The 17,961-nt window shown below is 41.3% G+C and overlaps 1 protein-coding gene across 3 annotated transcripts; it reads right to left on the bottom strand.

Moving 5' to 3' along the window:
* Window positions 1-4,771: 4,771 nt before the first annotated feature.
* Window positions 4,772-17,177, bottom strand: ghdc.L (GH3 domain containing L homeolog). 3 transcript variants are annotated; one of them, XR_005964087.1, is made up of 10 exons: window positions 16,548-17,177; window positions 14,489-14,766; window positions 13,444-13,640; window positions 12,753-13,356; window positions 12,092-12,281; window positions 11,847-11,918; window positions 11,528-11,661; window positions 10,375-10,463; window positions 8,795-9,162; window positions 6,268-6,398 (listed from the first exon to the last, which is right to left on the bottom strand). XR_005964087.1 is itself a non-coding variant. In XM_018234677.2 (9 exons), the coding sequence occupies exons 2-9, from the start codon at window positions 14,763-14,765 to the stop codon at window positions 6,177-6,179; spliced, it is 1,785 nt and encodes a 594-aa protein (XP_018090166.1). In that variant the 5' UTR covers window position 14,766; window positions 16,548-17,164; the 3' UTR covers window positions 4,772-6,176. The 3 variants fall into 3 exon arrangements, 2 of the variants coding, with proteins under 2 accessions (XP_018090166.1, XP_018090167.1); XM_018234677.2 differs by lacking the exon at window positions 8,795-9,162 and having other exon boundaries at window positions 4,772-6,398; window positions 16,548-17,164; XM_018234678.2 differs by lacking the exons at window positions 8,795-9,162; window positions 16,548-17,177 and adding an exon at window positions 15,396-16,256 and having other exon boundaries at window positions 4,772-6,398.
* Between the last annotated feature and the right edge of the window lie 784 nt (window positions 17,178-17,961).

Here is a 17,961-nt window from a genome sequence, read left to right as displayed (position 1 = left end):
ACGAGGCTAAAGTTTAAGCTTGTCAATAGCAGCAATGATCCAGGACTTTAAACTTGTCACAGGGGGTCACCATCTTGGAAAGTGTCTGTGACACTCACATGCTCAGTGGGCTCTGATTGGCTGTTGAGAAGCTAAGCTTAGGGCTCGTCACTAATTATCCAGCAGCAGAAAATGAGCTTCCCTGGCTGTAATATAAGCTGATGCTACAGGTTTGCTGATTATTCAATTCTGATGCTAATTGCACTGGTTTCTGTGCTGCTGCCATGTAGTAATTATGTGTATTAATTACTAATCAGCCTTATATTGTGACATTTCTATTCTATGTGTACTGTATATTGTGAGTGGCTCCCTAAGCTCAGTAAGTGACAGCAGCACAGAGCATGTGAATCAGTGAATCAGCAGAAAAGAAGATGGGGAGCTACTGGGGCATCTTTGGAGACACAGATCTTTACTGCTAAAGGGCTGCGGTTGCCTTGGGCTGGTACAAAAGCACATAATGGACAACATTTCTAGCTATTTCTTTAGTTAAGCTTTACTTCTCCTTTAAATGTATATATGGGGTTGGGTTGTGAGGGCACCCCACTTTCTCTCTAATTAGTGGCTTTCACCATTTGAGTAAAATGATCAGACGTTTGACTTGATCCCACACTTCTGAGCTGCATCTAGTCACTGTCAATCATATCAAGCAAGTTACTATGCCCCAGAAGCTTGCACTCATCATGCCAAAATTATAGTCATCATAGACTGGTCGGTCTATGCAAAAACTGCACAAGGGCAGTAACCCATAGTAACCGATTGGTTTGCTTTCACTGCAAAAGAATTGATTGGTTGCTATGGGTTACTGCCCAGGGGCAGATTTACTAGTGTTATTCCCCCTTTTAAAGTAAATATAACATGTGGGGACGGTCTCCTTACCTGCACTGAGGTCCTGTAGAAGAATTCAGCTATAATACACAAAAGCCATGAATATCCTGTAAATTATATCCTTATAAACGGTGAGTTCTGATGTCATCATTTATAAACGGTGAGTTCTGATGTCATTTCTGTCACATGACTCACTGAAATGTGTGTATTATAATAAATAAAGTACCCCCAGTTGCAAAATATGAGGATATTAGAAGTTACCTCGGAGTTCCATGACCTGTATAAAAACACTCGGCTTCGTACTTTTATATGTTCATGAAACTCCTCGGTAACTTATAATATCCTTATATTTTACAAGAGGGGGTACTTTATTCACTATATAACTGCCCCAGCTCCTTATGGGATTATTGGTTCTGCTGGATCTCAACTCCTGATACAAAGAGAAAACATGGCAGCCATATATCAGTATGATACGAGGGGCAATGATTCCCCAGCTGGGGCTATTGGGGTTCATGAGCAATGCTAATAATGGGGTTCCTTCTCGGCACAGGATTCTATTCATCCAGAAAACAAAAAAAAAGACTGATCTGAGGGCAGGTGGTGCTGGGAATAAATCCTGCAGGGGCTGGACTGGGGGTTGTTGCTGCAGAGCTGTGAGGGTTAAATGTGCAGTAGGACAGACAGACATGAGGTTGGTATAAAGGATTTCCTAGAATTAACATAATATGTTGAATTTAAAGTCGAATTTCCTGGATGCTGTTAATGAGAATCAAGTGAAGCGGGGGCTGGGAAACACAATGACAGATGCAAAGGCACAGAGCAGTACCGGCCCAGACTATAAATGAATAAAAATAAAATCAATGAGCTGCTTCTGATAAATGTGGGGGCTGAACCCCAGAGCTTGCGTCCCCCGTCATTCACTGCTGCCACTCGCCCCATTATCCCTGCACCTCTTGCTATTTATATTTAGCTTGTACAGTATTTGCCAAAAAGCATATCAGGGGATCCCATTGGCATTTTATTGGTGCCTGAAACGATAATGACATACTAATTAATGAGCCACCAGCTGCAACTGTTCCCTTAAATCGTTCATAAAACAATAACTTCCCGGTTTAACCCTTACACCAATGTACAGACTCTCCCAGGCTTTTAGGTGGAATTTGGATCCATCAATGGGTTTATCTAGGGGCAGGTTTTGTTAATGCACAAAGGCCACAAATACTTGGGCCGGTTCCTCAATGAACTGAAAGTTGTGAGTGTCACGCGTCCCCTTAATGACCTCACGGAAAGGAAGTGATCACATCCTCGGCACATCCTGGGAATCATGGGAGTCTCCTTCATTCACTCATTTTGCCCACGTTTGTTCCATCAAGTGTCCCATGAGATTGATACAATAAAAATGATCAAGTAGAGGCAACTCACTTGTGAATATTGGACATTTTGGAACAAAAGGCTGACACTTTCCAGGAATGGTTCTATTGCTGGAGGAGACTTGTGCCAAGTTATTGCAGCTTTGCCAAATATTCCTGGATAGGCACCAGTCGCTGTTTCATTTTGCAGCAAATCTCTCCTCTTTCCCCAGGCCAAGTGCAAAGAATTCCCAGCGTTTCCCTGGGGGGCTCCGATCTTACACAGGACAATCCGTTGTGAGATGGAAACGACAACACATTTCACATTGTTCTTCTAAAAGTCTGAAGGAGAATGAAATCAGAACAAAGAATTAGGCTCCAAGTCTTCTATTTTGGGGTTCAGCACCAGCCCAAGACCAGAGCCTCTGAATATTCCCATAGTATCTCCCCATCTTCTCATTCCCAGCACATGCTCTGGGCTCAGTTATCTGAATTAGGGACAATATACAGTATATATATATATTTATACATAATATAAAGCTTGTGATTTTCATTCACATCCACTGAATAATAATCATCTCTGTAGCATCTGCTTCTATGGTTCTGCTACATTACTGTATAAAGAATAGGTATGGGATCCCCTATCTGGAATAGCCGCTATCCGTACGTTTCCTTTTTTTCTGTAATAATAAAACAGGAGCTTGTACTTGATGGTAACTATCCATCCTAATCACAACCACCCTATTGTCGAAATGATTATGATCAGACTTAAAGGGGTGGTTCACCTTCAACTTAACTTTTAGTATGTTATAGAATGGTCCGTTCTAAGCAACTTTTCAATTGGTCTTCATTATTCATTTTTTTTTTTTTATAGGTTTTGAATTAATTGCCTTTTTCTTCTGACTCGCTCCAGCTTTCAAAAGGGGGTCACTGACCCTATTTAAACAACAAATGCTTTGAAAGGCTACAAAAATATTGTTACGGCTACTTTTAATTGCACGTCAGGCTTCATATTCCAGTCTCTGGTTTAAATCAGTGCATGGTTGCTAGGGGAATTTGGATCCTAGCAACCAGATGGCCGAAATTGCAAACTGGAGAGCTGCTGAATAAAAAGTCAAAAACCACAAATAAAAACCAATTGCAAATTGTCTCAGAATATCCCTCTCTACATCATACTAGCAGTTCATTTAAAGGTGAACAACCCCTTTAAGGTATAGGAAGCAAATTCCAGAAAGACTCCTTATCTGAAATGCATTCTGAATAGCAGGTCCCATAGCCATACAATATATGCATAATGAGTTCTCCCTTAAACTCCTGTTGAGAGATTGAATATATACTGAGATTTGAGAATCCATTGGCACCAAGTGCAAATAAGGGGAACAAATTGGATTCCCTATGGATTCTTCCACTGGCAGTCAAACACTTATTTGAGTAAATCTGTACAAAGAGATGTTCCTCTCCTACTCCTGGTCTAGTTGTGCTTCTCATGAGCTCCATTTTGGAACAGACGTAGAGATATTCTGCTTGAATGAAGATGCATTTTATCCCCAGATAATAACAAATTGCTCTACTTCCTACATCTCTCAGGCTTGTCTTGCTGCTGTGAATATTAAAGAGCAATGGATTACAGCTAAACCCACAGCAGCTCTCCACAAATATATATATATATTTATTTATCTCAACAGTGACATATGAGGGTAACGGTGGAGGCAAAACGGCGTCGCAGAAACACTTGTGTGAACATAAATGAGTCCTAATAAGTAGATTTGGAACCTACAGACTGTATCTATAGGCTGTATGTATAGGTTGTGTCTAAAGGTTGTATCTATATCTATAGGCTGTATGTATAGGTTGTGTCTATAGGTTGTATCTATATATATATATATATAGGCTGTATTTATATCTATAGGCTGTATGTATAGGTTGTGTCTATAGGTTGTATCTATATCTATAGGCTGTATGTATAGGTTGTGTCTATAGGTTGTATCTATATCTATAGGCTGTATGTATAGGTTGTGTCTATAGGCTGTATGTATAGGTTGTGTCTATAGGTTGTATCTATAGCTATAGGCTGTATGTATAGGTTGTGTCTATAGGTTGTATCTATAAGCTGTATGTATAGGTTGTGTCTATAGGTTGTGTCTATAGGTTGTATCTATAGGCTGTATGTATAGGTTGTGTCTATAGGTTGTATCTATATCTATAGGCTGTATGTATAGGTTGTATCTATAGGTTGTATCTATCTATCTAGCTATCTATATATATATATATATATATATATATATATATATATATATATATATATATATATATATAGGCTGTATGTATAGGTTGTGTCTATAGATTGTATCTATAGGCTGTGTAGCTGCATGACACACAACTGTTTGTGATACACCCACACCACCCCAATGAAATGTGCAGCTTATTGACAAAACACAATACAAGTAGCAATGGGCCAGCAATTGCCATTATATAGGAATGCTGCATTGTGGGTAAAACCATAGCTAATTGCAGGATGCAGACAGATCGTTAATTAGCATTTTGCAATTGACAAAAAGTCTCTTGAAAACGTGTCAGTTTTATTGTAAAATGTGAAAAGGTTAATACAATTTGTCAACGATGAAGTGCAAGTAGTGTCCAAAATCAAGTTAAAGACAGGTAATATAATTAAAGAGAGATAATACAGGTATGGGACCGGTTATCCAGAATGCTCAAGAACTGGGGGTTTCCAGATAATGGATCTTACCGTAATTTGGATCTTCATACCTTAAATCTACTAGAAAATCATATAAACATAGGCTGGGTTTTATTACAAGACAGAAACAGGAAATCGTTTTAAAAATGTGGTTTATTTGATTAATGGAGTCTATGGGAGACTATCTTTCAGTAATTCGGAGCTTTCTGCGTAATGGGTTTCTGGATACCTGTGCTATAAGAGGAAAGCGTTTTTCACTATCAAGGACATATCCCGGCTGATCTTGGACTAAATGAAGTCAGCCTTCTATAGGTGCCGCGCCTGGAACAACATCCCAATAGTTCAGGCAATTTAGACTCCGAGTATTTGAGAATTGTCACTGATGTCTGGAAAAGGGAGTAAGTTGAAGAAAGAATTTTTGGAAATGGCAAAACCGCTTCTGTTTGCTTCATTCAGTTGATCCACAGGCTCTATGTCAGTGCTGACAATTCACTGCACCATTGGGATACATCACGCTACATCTTCACTATGAACTATTTATATGTATTTAAAGGGGAACAATTGCAAAAATGAGTTTCGTTTCACTGAAAGGAGACACATTCTAAATCTATTCAATGAAAAATTCTATATGGGTTGTGAATTAATAACTTCATTATTGAGATTGAGTTAGGTCTCATACTACATCTATTTATAGGGGGACCCCCTTTGCTTAGGTTGTGTAATGGAGTTAAGTGACTTCAGCACAAATCCTATCTCTCTCTCTCTCCATACAGGGACTGTACAGTGTCAGCTCTCATACAAATATTACAAACCATAACAAGCAATTCAATACCTTTATAATAGGATGAAGTTTGCAGCTGTCTGGTCGCTAATGGTTACAGGACCAAGAATTATTTCCCCATATATCATTATGAATTTGAATGATCTGACAAGCGCTAGCAGTGACGAGACATTTTACCTTTGCTCTGCAGGTGCCGTGATGCCATATTAGATATATTTTGACTTAATCCAGCGCTTTCATGCGATTTATTGGTTAATGGCCGATCTTGATGTAAAAATATCGATGTGCTACCCTAGAGAAATGAGCCCTAGAATCTGCAGATTCCGCATGTTTAGCTTTAGTCATTATTTGTACAAGTGAAGCATCAGATATCACATTTATATGTGAAGGACAGACTGGCCAAACTGCAACGACGCCGTTTGAATTGATCAGCGACAATTTGCAAATCACCGGCAGTTCTGCGTCATTCTCTTTGGTGTTGGAAAGGTCAGGATATGACCTGTTTCCTGATACTCTCAGCCAACTCCCTGTATCTTAGAGTTCTTGGGGGTTGTATCGCATGGAGGGGAGCTCCAGAGAGGGAGGAACAAAGCTCCAGAAGATTAGCGAAAGACTTGGGACTTGTCAGGTAAACACGGACCGGTCCAATGCTGCCTTTAAATCGAAAGCTCTTGTAGAGAGGGAAATGCTCCTGAAGAACCTGATCCAACTGTACAAGAGAAAAGAATCAATAAAGATGATCAATGGATTATAAAAGACAAGAGAGATGGAATAAGTACATATAACAGTTATTCCAGGATAGTCAGCCTTTCTGAACTCTAATACATCACTATCTGCTCCGTCATCTCAACCAGTGGGACCTCCAGTTTCTTGTTCAACACTATGGGGGGAATTCACAAAAGTGTCGGTATAATAATTAACCCCAGAAGTGGCGGTCGACAAATTTGTAAAATGTCGTACGAACGGCAAATTCACAAAGGCGGATGTTACCGTCTCTGAATGTCTCGTAAGTCCGACAATTTTCTAAAATCTCGTATACCTTTTCATCGTACAAACGACATTTACAAAGACTTTTCAAAAGACAATTTGACCGACATTTTCATTTTGGAGAGCCTAAAGTGTCTGTAAAATTGTTGGTAAAAAAAAAAATAGTTTACGAGTAATTCATAAAAATGTCAGGAAAAGTGGCGCAGATAAAACCACGCCCACTTTTAACGACACTAATTCAAAAGTGTCGTACATGTCGGAAAATTGGCGGAGAAATGCTCTGTGAATATGTCGGCTGTTGCTACGACACTTCCAAGACATTTTTTCGTTGTGAATTCCCCCCTATTAGAAACCCACCAATTTAAAAGAGTTTTGTTTGTGTTTAACACTCGCTATTGTTATAAATGGTGTAACCTGTGCTTTCAATACATCTGTTCACTGTAGGGCTCAAAGATTCTTCTCATGAATCAAACCAATGGCAAAGGAAGAAGAGCTGATACTTTATTGTACATATGGAAGGTGGTAGTTAAAGAAAAGGCCAACACCAACTGACAAAGCTGAGGAAAGTGCTAGAGGCAGAAGAGGGGAGACTGTTTCACAGAGGGGGGGGGGCCATTGAATATAGAAGTGAGGTGACACTCCATTTATAGAGGGAGCAGAGAGAGAGAGGGAGAAGAAATGGCACTTTGCAGAGGGTTGATGTTCTACTTTTCTACTTTTTTTTGTGACCTCAGGAGAAAGAGAATGGAGTAGAAAAGAGACAGTGCGACAAAGGAGGAGACACAGACAAGTGGCCATTTTGTGTCATTGCTTGTGTCCAAGTTAACGGTTGAAATGGGCAAATTTGTTAAAGGGAGAGTTTTTAAAGAAAATACGTTTTTTTCTTTTCTGTGTTTAATTGTTTTATTTTGTCTGCAATCTTTTTCCTTGGCCTCTTACTGATGTTTTCTCCCATTCTCTCCCTTTAGTTACATTATTTAACCCTGTCTCCTCTTCTTGATTCAAATACATTTCAGGATACTGATGAGTGACCCCCTCATTAAATGCCAGGGGGATTTGTATTGTATTTAGAGGTTAGGCTTGAGCACGAGTAACCAGGCACAAGGAGCCAACATTTTGTCATTATAAATATATATAAACTGGAAACAACTGTTCCCTAACTAAAGAATAAATAGAATATAATAGAGCAGAAAGAAGCAATTCATGGTTAGAATATTTGCTTGTGAGAGCAAAGTGCAAGTGTTTGTGTATTAAATAATACAATGGGAAGTCTCCTGCTAATAAGATTTGTATTGAGTACAAACCTGCGCTCGTCTGAATATCTATTTCTCCATTGCCGAGGCAGACTGTGACTAAGCTTTGACACTTGATCCTTTTTCCTTCGTCAAACCTATTTTAAATTGTGAAAATGACTTCCAAATGGCTGGGCTGCCTGATGCTACATACGTGTGTGCGTGCGCAGAGCTGCCTTTTATACAGACATTAAAGGAAAACTATACCCCTCAAACAATGTAGGTCTCTATAAAAATATATTGAATAAAAACAGCTGCTATGTAAAACCCTGCTTCGTGTAAATAAACTGTTACTCAAGTATTCATTTTGGGGGTATAGTTTTCCTTTAAAGGGGCAAAACGTATAGTTTTCAAATCATAAATGATGACTTTTTTTAATTGCCTTCCCCATAGGTGTAAAATACAGGTATGGAACCCTTTATCCAGAACCCTCAGAACCCAAGGCTTGCGGAAAAGGATTGATCAGGATGCAGGAGTATATGTTACAATTTCAGTGCTCATAAGCAACTGTCAAATACAGATAGATTTTGGTTTTGGAGCAAATTCTGTTGGATTAGGAAGCGGCATCCCTGGGGTTGCTGGGTTTTCATTTGGAGGGGTTGAACTTCAAGGACTTTTGTCTTTTTTTCAACCCGATTTAACTATGTAACTATCCCAATTTTGGAGCCTACTAGATAGCATGACACTAGATAAGAAGTCCAATACCTGTCATTCATTTTTACATTTTATTTTTTACAAAATGTTTATAAAAATTGTTGGTGGTGAATCGATGTGAAAATAATACATTTTGTTAATGTGCTATAGAGAAGGATTTGCTTCTTATTACCGTTCCAACAGAGGTGGTTATTAAGATTCCTCTATAATGTTCCTCGGAGCAGTGATAACATCTCAGGGATCACCAAGTCAGAGCCATGATAGGTGACCAGACAGGTGGGCAGCTCTTTACCTCTGCTCTCCTTACCTGGGGAAGGCACCTCTGCAACTGCTTGCCAGGACACTTGGAATGTAAAGTACAAATCGGCTACTTCTCTATGTTTTTGACATTCTCTGCCTGAGGAAACTCCCGGGATTGTCAGCCCATCAATTATCCACTTGCTAATGAACTCTCAGCACCCCCAGCCGCATTCCACTTTCAACACAATGACATGTTGCTGCGTATCTCATTCTGATCCCATGTATGCAGCTTCTCTCTCTCTATATATATATATATAAAGTTATTATCATTAATATTGCCCAATGTTGCTAATCTCAGACAAACCATACACAACCACAAAGACCTGTCTTTGGATCTAAAGTAAAGGTAATGAAAGACAAACACCCACGTAAATACTCTTTTACTGTTCCTGTTATAAAAATGTTGCCCAATAATGTAATCTATTCTTTAAGGTAAATACAATCCACCCTGCTAAGCAAATTTCTATGGCTTTGATTTGTCATGTGATTTGACAGGGCCAATAAACATATTAAGCATATCTAGGCAGGTTTTAAAGTCCCTTCTCTCATGTATTAGTAATGGCAAACCGATATTGCTACAAGGAGAAAGCAATAAGTAAAAGTGAAAAGAAATTCACCATTAACTTTTCTGACAAATGAATGACCAGTAACAACATGACTAGTTATTAAAAGGCTTCGGTCAGGCGTATTCTTGCACTGCCATCTAGTGGTCAATTCCCCACATTGCATTTTTTTTACCAAATTTCACCACTTTAAAGGGATACTGTCATGGTAAAAAACATTTTTTTCAAAATGAATCCGTTAATAGTGCTGTTCCAGCAGAATTCTGCACCGAAATCCATTTCTCAAAAGAGCAAACAGATTTTTTTATATTCAGTTTTGAAATCTGACATGGGGCTAGACATATTGTCAATTTCCCAGCTGCCCCAAGTCATGTGACTTGTGCTCTGATAAACTTCAATCACTCTTTACTGCTGTACTGCAAGTTGGACTGATATCACCCCCTCCCTTTTCCCCCCCAGCAGCCAAACAACAGAACAATGGGAAGGTAACCAGATAACAGCTCCCTAACACAAGATAACAGCTGCCTGGTAGATCTAAGAACAACACTCAATAGTAAAAACCCATGTCCCACTGAGACACATTCAGTTACATTAAGAAGGAAAAACAACAGCCTGCCAGAAAGCATTTCTCTCCTAAAGTGCAGGCACAAGTCACATGACTGGGGCAGCTGGGAAATTGACAAAATGTCTAGCCCCATGTCAGATTTCAAAATTGAATATAAAAAAATCTGTTTGCTCTTTTGAGAAATGGATTTCAGTGCAGAATTCTGCTGGAGCAGCGCTATTAACTCATTCATTTTGAAAAAAAGTTTTTTGCCCATGACAGTATCCCTTTAACCTCGATTTTCACAGAAAATAAAATATAAATGAATGTGTTGCATGTTCCTACCTTATATCTCTGTTCTTCTGACAGGTCTCTGACCCCCTTCACTGCAATGAAAACTTCATAATGAGGGTCTGATCCTCCAGAATATTGCCCTGTAGGGAAAAACATTTCACATGAGCTGTGTTGCTACCCATCCTCAGCAAAGTACACTGTTTTTTTACCGTGACTTTCAGGAAAATAATGATTTTTGTATACACTACCAATATTGTGTAATGTACATACACCTCTGCACCAATTAAATATTTTCTTTAACCCTAGTTGTCTCCTACAGCACAAGTCTCAGGAGAAAACAGCTTCACTGATAGAGGAGCAGAACATGATAAACAAGGATAGGAGAACACATTCCTCCCCTCTCTCAGATAATAGAGATGAATAGTTCTGGGATACAGGGACATGAATTCTAAGCATACAGGGCCACCTTTACTAAACTGCTCATTTCTGCTTATAATCTGCCTATTGTTACACCTCGAAACTGGAGAATATTTTACTAAGTGGATCGATCACATCAATCATGAAACAGTTATAGGGCTACGTTTACCGAATTGTCAACATCTTCATGATTGAGGCTCATTTTTACACCATCTCTACATGACGGTATTTTGTCTGACAACTAGATTGGGCTGTTACTGTGAGTGACAGGTTGATAGGAGGGGGTAGAGGAGGTTGAAAATAGAGTGAGTTGACTTATCTAAGGGAGTGTAGTTGACATGGTGCAATTCCAATGGTCTGTCCCCCAAAAATGACATAATAAATGAGTAAAACATCCCCACACAAGAAGGTAACACTGGGATGGTGGGTATTTACATAGAGACAAATACCAATGCATTTTTTGGGTCATACGGATGAATCATTCATTGATATATGTTTGTTTCCTGACAGTGCAAAAATGGAATGAAGTTGGCTATGGAATAGCAGGAAAAGCCTACTGAAGTCATCCGTTTGGATCCTGCTAAGTTGTCTTCATTAGGGTGACGAAGGGTTTTTACTCTTTGCAGATGAACTGAAAGCTCAGGGGAGGTTCCTCTGGATCAGTGGTGCTGCTCAGGATCAGTTTGTGGCACTGCTATAGGAGCTTGTTCCCTATAAATATGGAGGCACGTCCCAGTGCAATGCTGGAAACATGTTTTTACAATAATAATGTGATTTTGTCACTCACCCAGAATGCCACTCTCTGCACAGCAGTAGTTGATTAGAGCAACTCCAGGCCAAAGCCGAACCGTCCGCAATAGGATCCTATAAAACTCATCTTCTGTTATTTGCTCTCCCCGAACACTTAAAGTCTGGCTTTTCCTACAAAAACCCAATGGATTCATTCTCAGGCATTTAAATAAATAAGTGTACCCCCCCCCCTAGATATATATATCATATACTTGGAGTATCATGTTTCTTATTTTCTACAATGACTGTACATTTTAGATCTTCAGTTTGAAACAACAAAATGCTTGCCAAAATCTATTCAGTGCTCAATAACAAACCTGTAGAGAAATTCCAAGATGGGGCTTTTGTTGTGAAAACCAGTTACTTGTACAACATCCCCGAGTCTGTACCTGCGACAGAGAATAAAAAGCAGAAAAAAAAATCTCTTAACATATAAAGTCTCTTGCTTGTGATTTTGCAACAGTAGCAGCAACTAAAGTGCCCATAGAGTTGTGTTAAAAGTGACACTTGCAGTCATTGGAAAGGTTTCACCAACCCTCCTCCCCTTTCATTGCCTACTTACCTGAACAATCCATCTTTGGTGGTTATGACCAGCTCATAGGCCTCCTCAACACAAATATCTTGTAAACATTTTGTTTCTTCTGATTCTTCCATTCCTACTCTGACTGGGATGAATTCAAAAAATGCTGAGCGGGGGCAAAGCACATAACGAGGGGCCACAGCCATTGGAGAAATGTTCACCCCAACTAACCCTATGGAGAAAGAGTATAAAATCACTGAAATGAGAGTATAAAGACAAGATGGAACAAACATAAGTAGAAAAGGTTTGGGGTGCTGAGGTACAAAATTGTCTTCCTTAAGGTTACAATGGTGGGTGCAACCTGTACTGTGCACCTTGTGCTGCTCGCATTCTTTAAGAGGCAAGAGTTGGGGTTATTCCAGAGGATCCCCATGTGCTGCCCATATCCTCGCCCTTCTGTATGGGGAGAGCTGCCCAATACAGAATGAACCGCAAAGAACTGTCAATCAGGCAACTGCATTTGGCCATGGTGCAAAAAAATGGGGCCTTCTGTGCCAGCTTTTGCATTCTGCCTAAATGTTTGAGTATAGATGCGAACAGGCTGGATATGACCACAAAGAGAAATGAATATAGAAGGCTGTAAATAAGAAACATTATTATACAGAACAGTTAAGAGGGAAAAGCCTATAAATGAAAGTGTTACCTTCTGCTGCACAGTATAAAGGAGAATAAAGCGTAACCCCCTGGCACGGCCCATCTTGAAGAAAGCGGCCCTCCAGCTCACTGCTGCCTGAGCACACTGTTATGGCCACTTGCAGCCTAGGCCATATTCTCTTAGCAATGGCCAGAAAGCCATTCTCACAGTGAGTATGAAGCTCTCTAGCACGTCTGGGGTCTGGTAACAGAAGAGTCTCTAGTTGTTTTCTGATGTCCTGGGGAAGCTTCCTCTCCGGACTGATGAACCCCTGCATAATATCCTTGACAAGAGTCTTCCACTCTGTTTCCAAGATGGAGAATACTCTGTGCAGGAGCCAAGAAAAGTCGGCCTGCAGGGCAGTCAGACCTGTGTCCTTTAAGGCAAAGAGCAGCTGAATGTACAACATGTCGTAGGAGGACATAGTGGGGTCACTAGGGAGTTTTGGGGTGTAGAGGTGCTCCAGGAACTTATAGGAAGCTATGGATGGGTATGGACCAATGCTGATCCCAGATTTCCAATGACAAATACTTGGTGGGACTGAAAACCTGGCCACCTTCTCCAATGCCCCAGGGAAATGGCTGTGAATGACTTCCAGGCACACCATGGTTCCCTAAAGAAATGCAAAGAAAGTGTTGTTAGTGGGGTCCCACGGGGTCTGACTTTGGTCCTTACTGCTCCCATGTGTGTGGGGGGGTACCTGCTGGAAGCGCTCGGTGGCACTACATTCTGTGACAGGCACTGTGCGAGGGGACCCCCGTGTACCAGCTGTTGCCACTAATGCAAGTGTTTTTCCTGGCACCAGGATATTCTCTGCACCCTCTGATATCTGCTCAATGTAGTCTTTGTAGTGCTGGTAACCAGTCAATGGCTGCAGCTTCCGGAAGGACGAGACGTCTGTTGAGAAAAAGCACAACATAAGGGGCCAGTACACCTTAATATATTTGCCTGATATTGGGCTAATCCAATTATTGAACAGTCCCATAATTTCAGGCACCTATGCAGGATGGCATCAATAAGCCCATACTAAAGAGCAGTGCTGGTACCAGAATAGGGACCCTGGGCTGCATCTGTATTTCGGTTCCTGCCCCTTAAAACCAGAAAAAAATGGCTTCCTGAGTGCTGCTTATTAGCTGCTATGGAAATACTGCCTGGACTAGTGAATGCTGTATCTCTGGGTTATAACAAAGGCCCTACTAATGGCTGAAATTCCCTCCCCAAGGCACATGAATGCTTGAATTATTTAATTTGGTTTAGTTGTCCTTTAAAGGAGAAGGAAAAGTTCATAATAAGAAGGAAGCTTTATCAGAAAAGTCTATATAAATACACCAGTAACCCCTCAAAATAATGCTGCCCGGAGTCAAAAGAAACAGCACATTTCTTTCCTTCTATTGTGTACTCATGGGCTTCTGTATCAGACTAACTGTTTTCAGCTTAAACCTCCAGGGCTAGGGCTTGAGCATGCTCAGTTTGCTCCTCTCTCCCTCCCTGCTGTAATCTGAGCCCAGAGCTATGAGTGAGCAGGGAGAGACTCAGGCAGGAAGTGATGTCACACCAAGCTAATATGGCAGCTGATATCCTAAACAGAGACAGGGTGTAAAGCTGTTTACTCAGGAATGGAAAAGCATTCTAAAGAATACAAATGGTGTTCTAGCTTGCACTATTGTGGCTAATCTATTGGCAGCTTTCCTTCTCCTTTAAGGGAAGAAAAAAAAGGCAGTAACAACTGTCTCTGTGTCATCCACCTGTGAGGTCTCTGAAGCGGTGTCTCTGCCCATAGTCTGTCTCTTGCAGCTCCTCCAACATTCCCAGCAGAATCTTCTCCTGAATCCTCTCAGCATCTCCCGTGTCCTCCTCCAACTTGTGCCGATGTTTCCCTCTGGACAGGACTCGGTTGCACCTCCAGCGCCAGTATTTGACCAACCACTTGTGTGCCCACCTGCTCTGCTTCGGGAGAAGCAAGAGGAAGCCCCCCAAAGCCCCCAGCAAGAATGTCACAAACAGCAGGGAGACCGCCAGCATCCTAATGAGACAAGAAAGACAATACTGAGTCCATCCCTCAACTCCAGCTCATGAGCCCCGGGACTATTTCCCTTTTTTGTCTCTTACCCACCCACTTAAATGGGGTACATAGGGTTGGGGTACATGGGGTTGGGGTACATGGGGTTGGGCTGGGGGCAGTTATGGGGAATTAGAAGAGCAGTGGTGCATAATTAGTTCCCTAGAGTTATAGGAACGTCCCATTAATAGGCCACACATACACAAATTAACCAAACAGTTCAATCTATTTGCTCCCGTTATACAGAATTAACGCACTGACCTGCAGCTCTGACCCTAATACAACTCTTCTGCCTGCAATGAAAATCCCCTCCATCAAGTTTTAGATTGTCAGCTCTTTGGGCTTTACCTCTTTTATCAGTTGTTTTGGTCAGTGGATTTTGCCGATCAGTCTGTAGGGCTAATTTGTACAATAAGTGATGATCTGGTCCCCCCCGACCCTTAAACCTGGGCTCTTTGTTACATCACGGGGCTCATTACGTAACGTTAGAAAAGAGCAAAAACCATGTGGCTTGTACAATAAATCTTTTTGTTGTGCCTCATTCAGAAATGTGCAATTTAGCTGCAAGTAGGAGGGTGTATTTACATTTATACCTGTATAGAGATATAGGTGCATTTGTTTATGTTTTGTGTTTATCAATAAGTCTTCATGTGTCGCTCCCACAAACAAATCTTCTGTCACTTTAAATGTCATTCTTTTATTATTTCTTCACTTGAACCTTGTCACCATTCTGCAGCTTCCTTATTGCCCGTCTCATACAGCTCAGAGGGACAGCTGACCACAGTGTGTGCAGTGATTGGGCAGTGAATGGGCAGCAAATGGGCAGTGAATGGGCAATGATTGGGTAGTGAATGGGCAGCGAATGGGCAGTGAATGGGTAGTTATTGGGCAGTGATAGGACAGCGAATGGGCAGTGATTGGGCAATGATCGGGCAGTGAATGGGTAGTGATTGGGCAGTGATTGGGCAGTGAATGGGTGGTGATTGGGCAGTAATTGGGCAATGATCAGGCAGTGATAGGGCAGCGTTTGGACAGTAATTGGGCAGTGATTGGGCAGTAATTGGGCAGTGAATGGGCAGCGATTGGGCAGTGAATGGGCAGCGATTGGGCAGAAAAGAAGATGGGGGCTACTGGGTAGGGTTGTCACAGTTGCCACGGGCTAAACCTGAACAAAGGAGGCGGGGCAGTGATGTTGGGGTGTGGCATGATGACATCAGAGGAGGGCACAATGATGTCAGTGGAGTTGTATCGCTGGGGCGGGGTTAGTGCGTCACTTACATACAAATGGCCCAAATGTCTACCTTAGTTTGTCCTTGTAAAACCCGCCTGGGCTTTAAATTAGTAGCCCAATTTGTCTGGAAAACTGCCATCTGGCAACACTAATAAGGAGCAGCTTAATAAGCTACAATTAATAAGCTACAATTAATAACAATTAATAAGCTACAATTAATAACAATTAATAAGCTACAATTAATAACAACGAATAAGCTACTTCATGCCTGAGCTTTGGGTGACAGGAGAGGAATGAGGAGAAATTGGAGGGATGAGAATTGTCGCGTTGCTGTGGGACAGAGTTGTGTATAATACGAGAGGGACAGGGAAGTAGTTGGTGTGTAGAGCAGGGAGGTTGCTATGCGACTTTATGGTGGAGACAGAGGAACCCGGAAGTGCAGTGGTTTCTCACGCGGCTCATGAGCAAATGTCAGGTGTGCGCGTCTCTCTCGTTGTCCCACTGCACAACTTACCTGACACTCTTTCTGCGACACACAAATCAGTTCGGAGCTCGGTCGACCCCTCCTCTGTACCCGCGCTCATTGGCTGAGGCAGCCTCGGCTTCCCGGAAGCAACTAAGTACCTCAGGCGGACATATTGGTTTCTGGCAAAACACAACAACATCCCCCAATTGCTGCACTTTCCTAAACTCTTTCTAATGAGCGCTCATTGCTTTGTGCTTTATATGATTTTAGCAATTATTGTTTAAATAAAACATAAACATTTGCCTTAGTTCAATTCAGGAATCATCGTGTGAACATTTGTTTTCAGTCAGTGTTACTGGGACAGAGAGGTGACTTCTTCTCACACAGTCCAACGAGGGAGCAGCAGAACTAGAAGAAATACAGAGATGTGCTGCTCATAAAAAGTACTTTTTCTTTTCTCTGCCTGAGCCACAAGTCTACAATGTCTCTCCTGAGTCTCCTCCTCATCTCATGCTCCAGACAACTCCTAGGCCTCAGTTACATTACATTGGCACCTACATCAACATTCTCTCCTCATACCTGCTCCTTACAACTCCATTGTACCCACTGAGACACTCCTCCTGTATTACACATTGGCACAAGGGAACCCTGATATAAAACACTTACCTCTGCCGCCATCTTCTGGCCTTTCCCAGCACATGTCTCTTCCATCTTGTCCATGAACTCTTCAAACCCACAAATTCTCTCCACAGAGATGATGGCAGGGGCCTAAGTACATAGGATTGCCTCCTTTTCTGGGAAAAAATACTCACCTTCCTATATATTTATCTTTATTCCCTATTAATAACATTGGGATCACTGACCTTCCTATATTTATCTTTATTCCCTATTAATAACATTGGGATCAACCATTATTTTTAGGGGCCAGGCCAGTAAAATACCAGCCAGGGGGGCAAGCCTAGTAAGTACAGAGGAAGCAGATCCTGCGGGTGCAGGGGGCCCAGGAGGTATAGGGGCCCCATGAGGCCCTAATTCATATACAATTTCAAGAAATATTGGTAAAACAAGTCAACTTCTAGACATTTTGGGGGCCTGAAAAGTAACTTGCTGTGGGGCCCAGTAATATACAGTTACATGAATGGATCATGATACTGCTTGTTTTGGAGAGAAATGGCAAGACATCAATTATGTTCCTGGTTGATTTCTTTGTTTGCATCATTGTGGGGCAGATCAGAATGTTCATCAACCCCCAGTGAGGAGAAACCAACCTCATCATTGACCAACATTTTAAAACTTGCTGAGTATTCATTTTTTCCCACTTGACCCTGAAAATATCAGTTTTTGGGCAGAGGAACCATTTAAGCAGCAGAGTAATATCGTTCTGTTTGCTTGCGCCATCTCCAAATTGCTTTAAATACTTAAATGTTATTAATTGAAAAGGCACGTTCAAGGCTTCATTGGG

Source organism: Xenopus laevis, chromosome 9_10L (genome assembly GCF_017654675.1).
Source record: "Xenopus laevis strain J_2021 chromosome 9_10L, Xenopus_laevis_v10.1, whole genome shotgun sequence".
In the NCBI taxonomy this organism is placed as follows: domain Eukaryota; kingdom Metazoa; phylum Chordata; class Amphibia; order Anura; family Pipidae; genus Xenopus; species Xenopus laevis.
The sequence above is the reverse complement of the archived record's forward strand: the minus strand, read 5'-3'. Positions and strand labels throughout refer to the sequence as shown.

Excerpts from the sequence above, each read along its gene's own strand:
- ghdc.L (XM_018234677.2), bottom strand. The coding sequence starts at position 14,765 with ATGCTGGCGGTCTCCCTGCTGTTTGTGACATTCTTGCTGGGGGCTTTG. Across the intron at positions 13,641-14,488 it reads CCGCTTCAGAGACCTCACAG|ACGTCTCGTCCTTCCGGAAG; the intron begins GTGGATGACACA and ends TTTTCTCAACAG. Across the intron at positions 6,399-10,374 it reads CAGAAGAACAGAGATATAAG|TTGGATCAGGTTCTTCAGGA; the intron begins GTAGGAACATGC and ends TCTCTTGTACAG.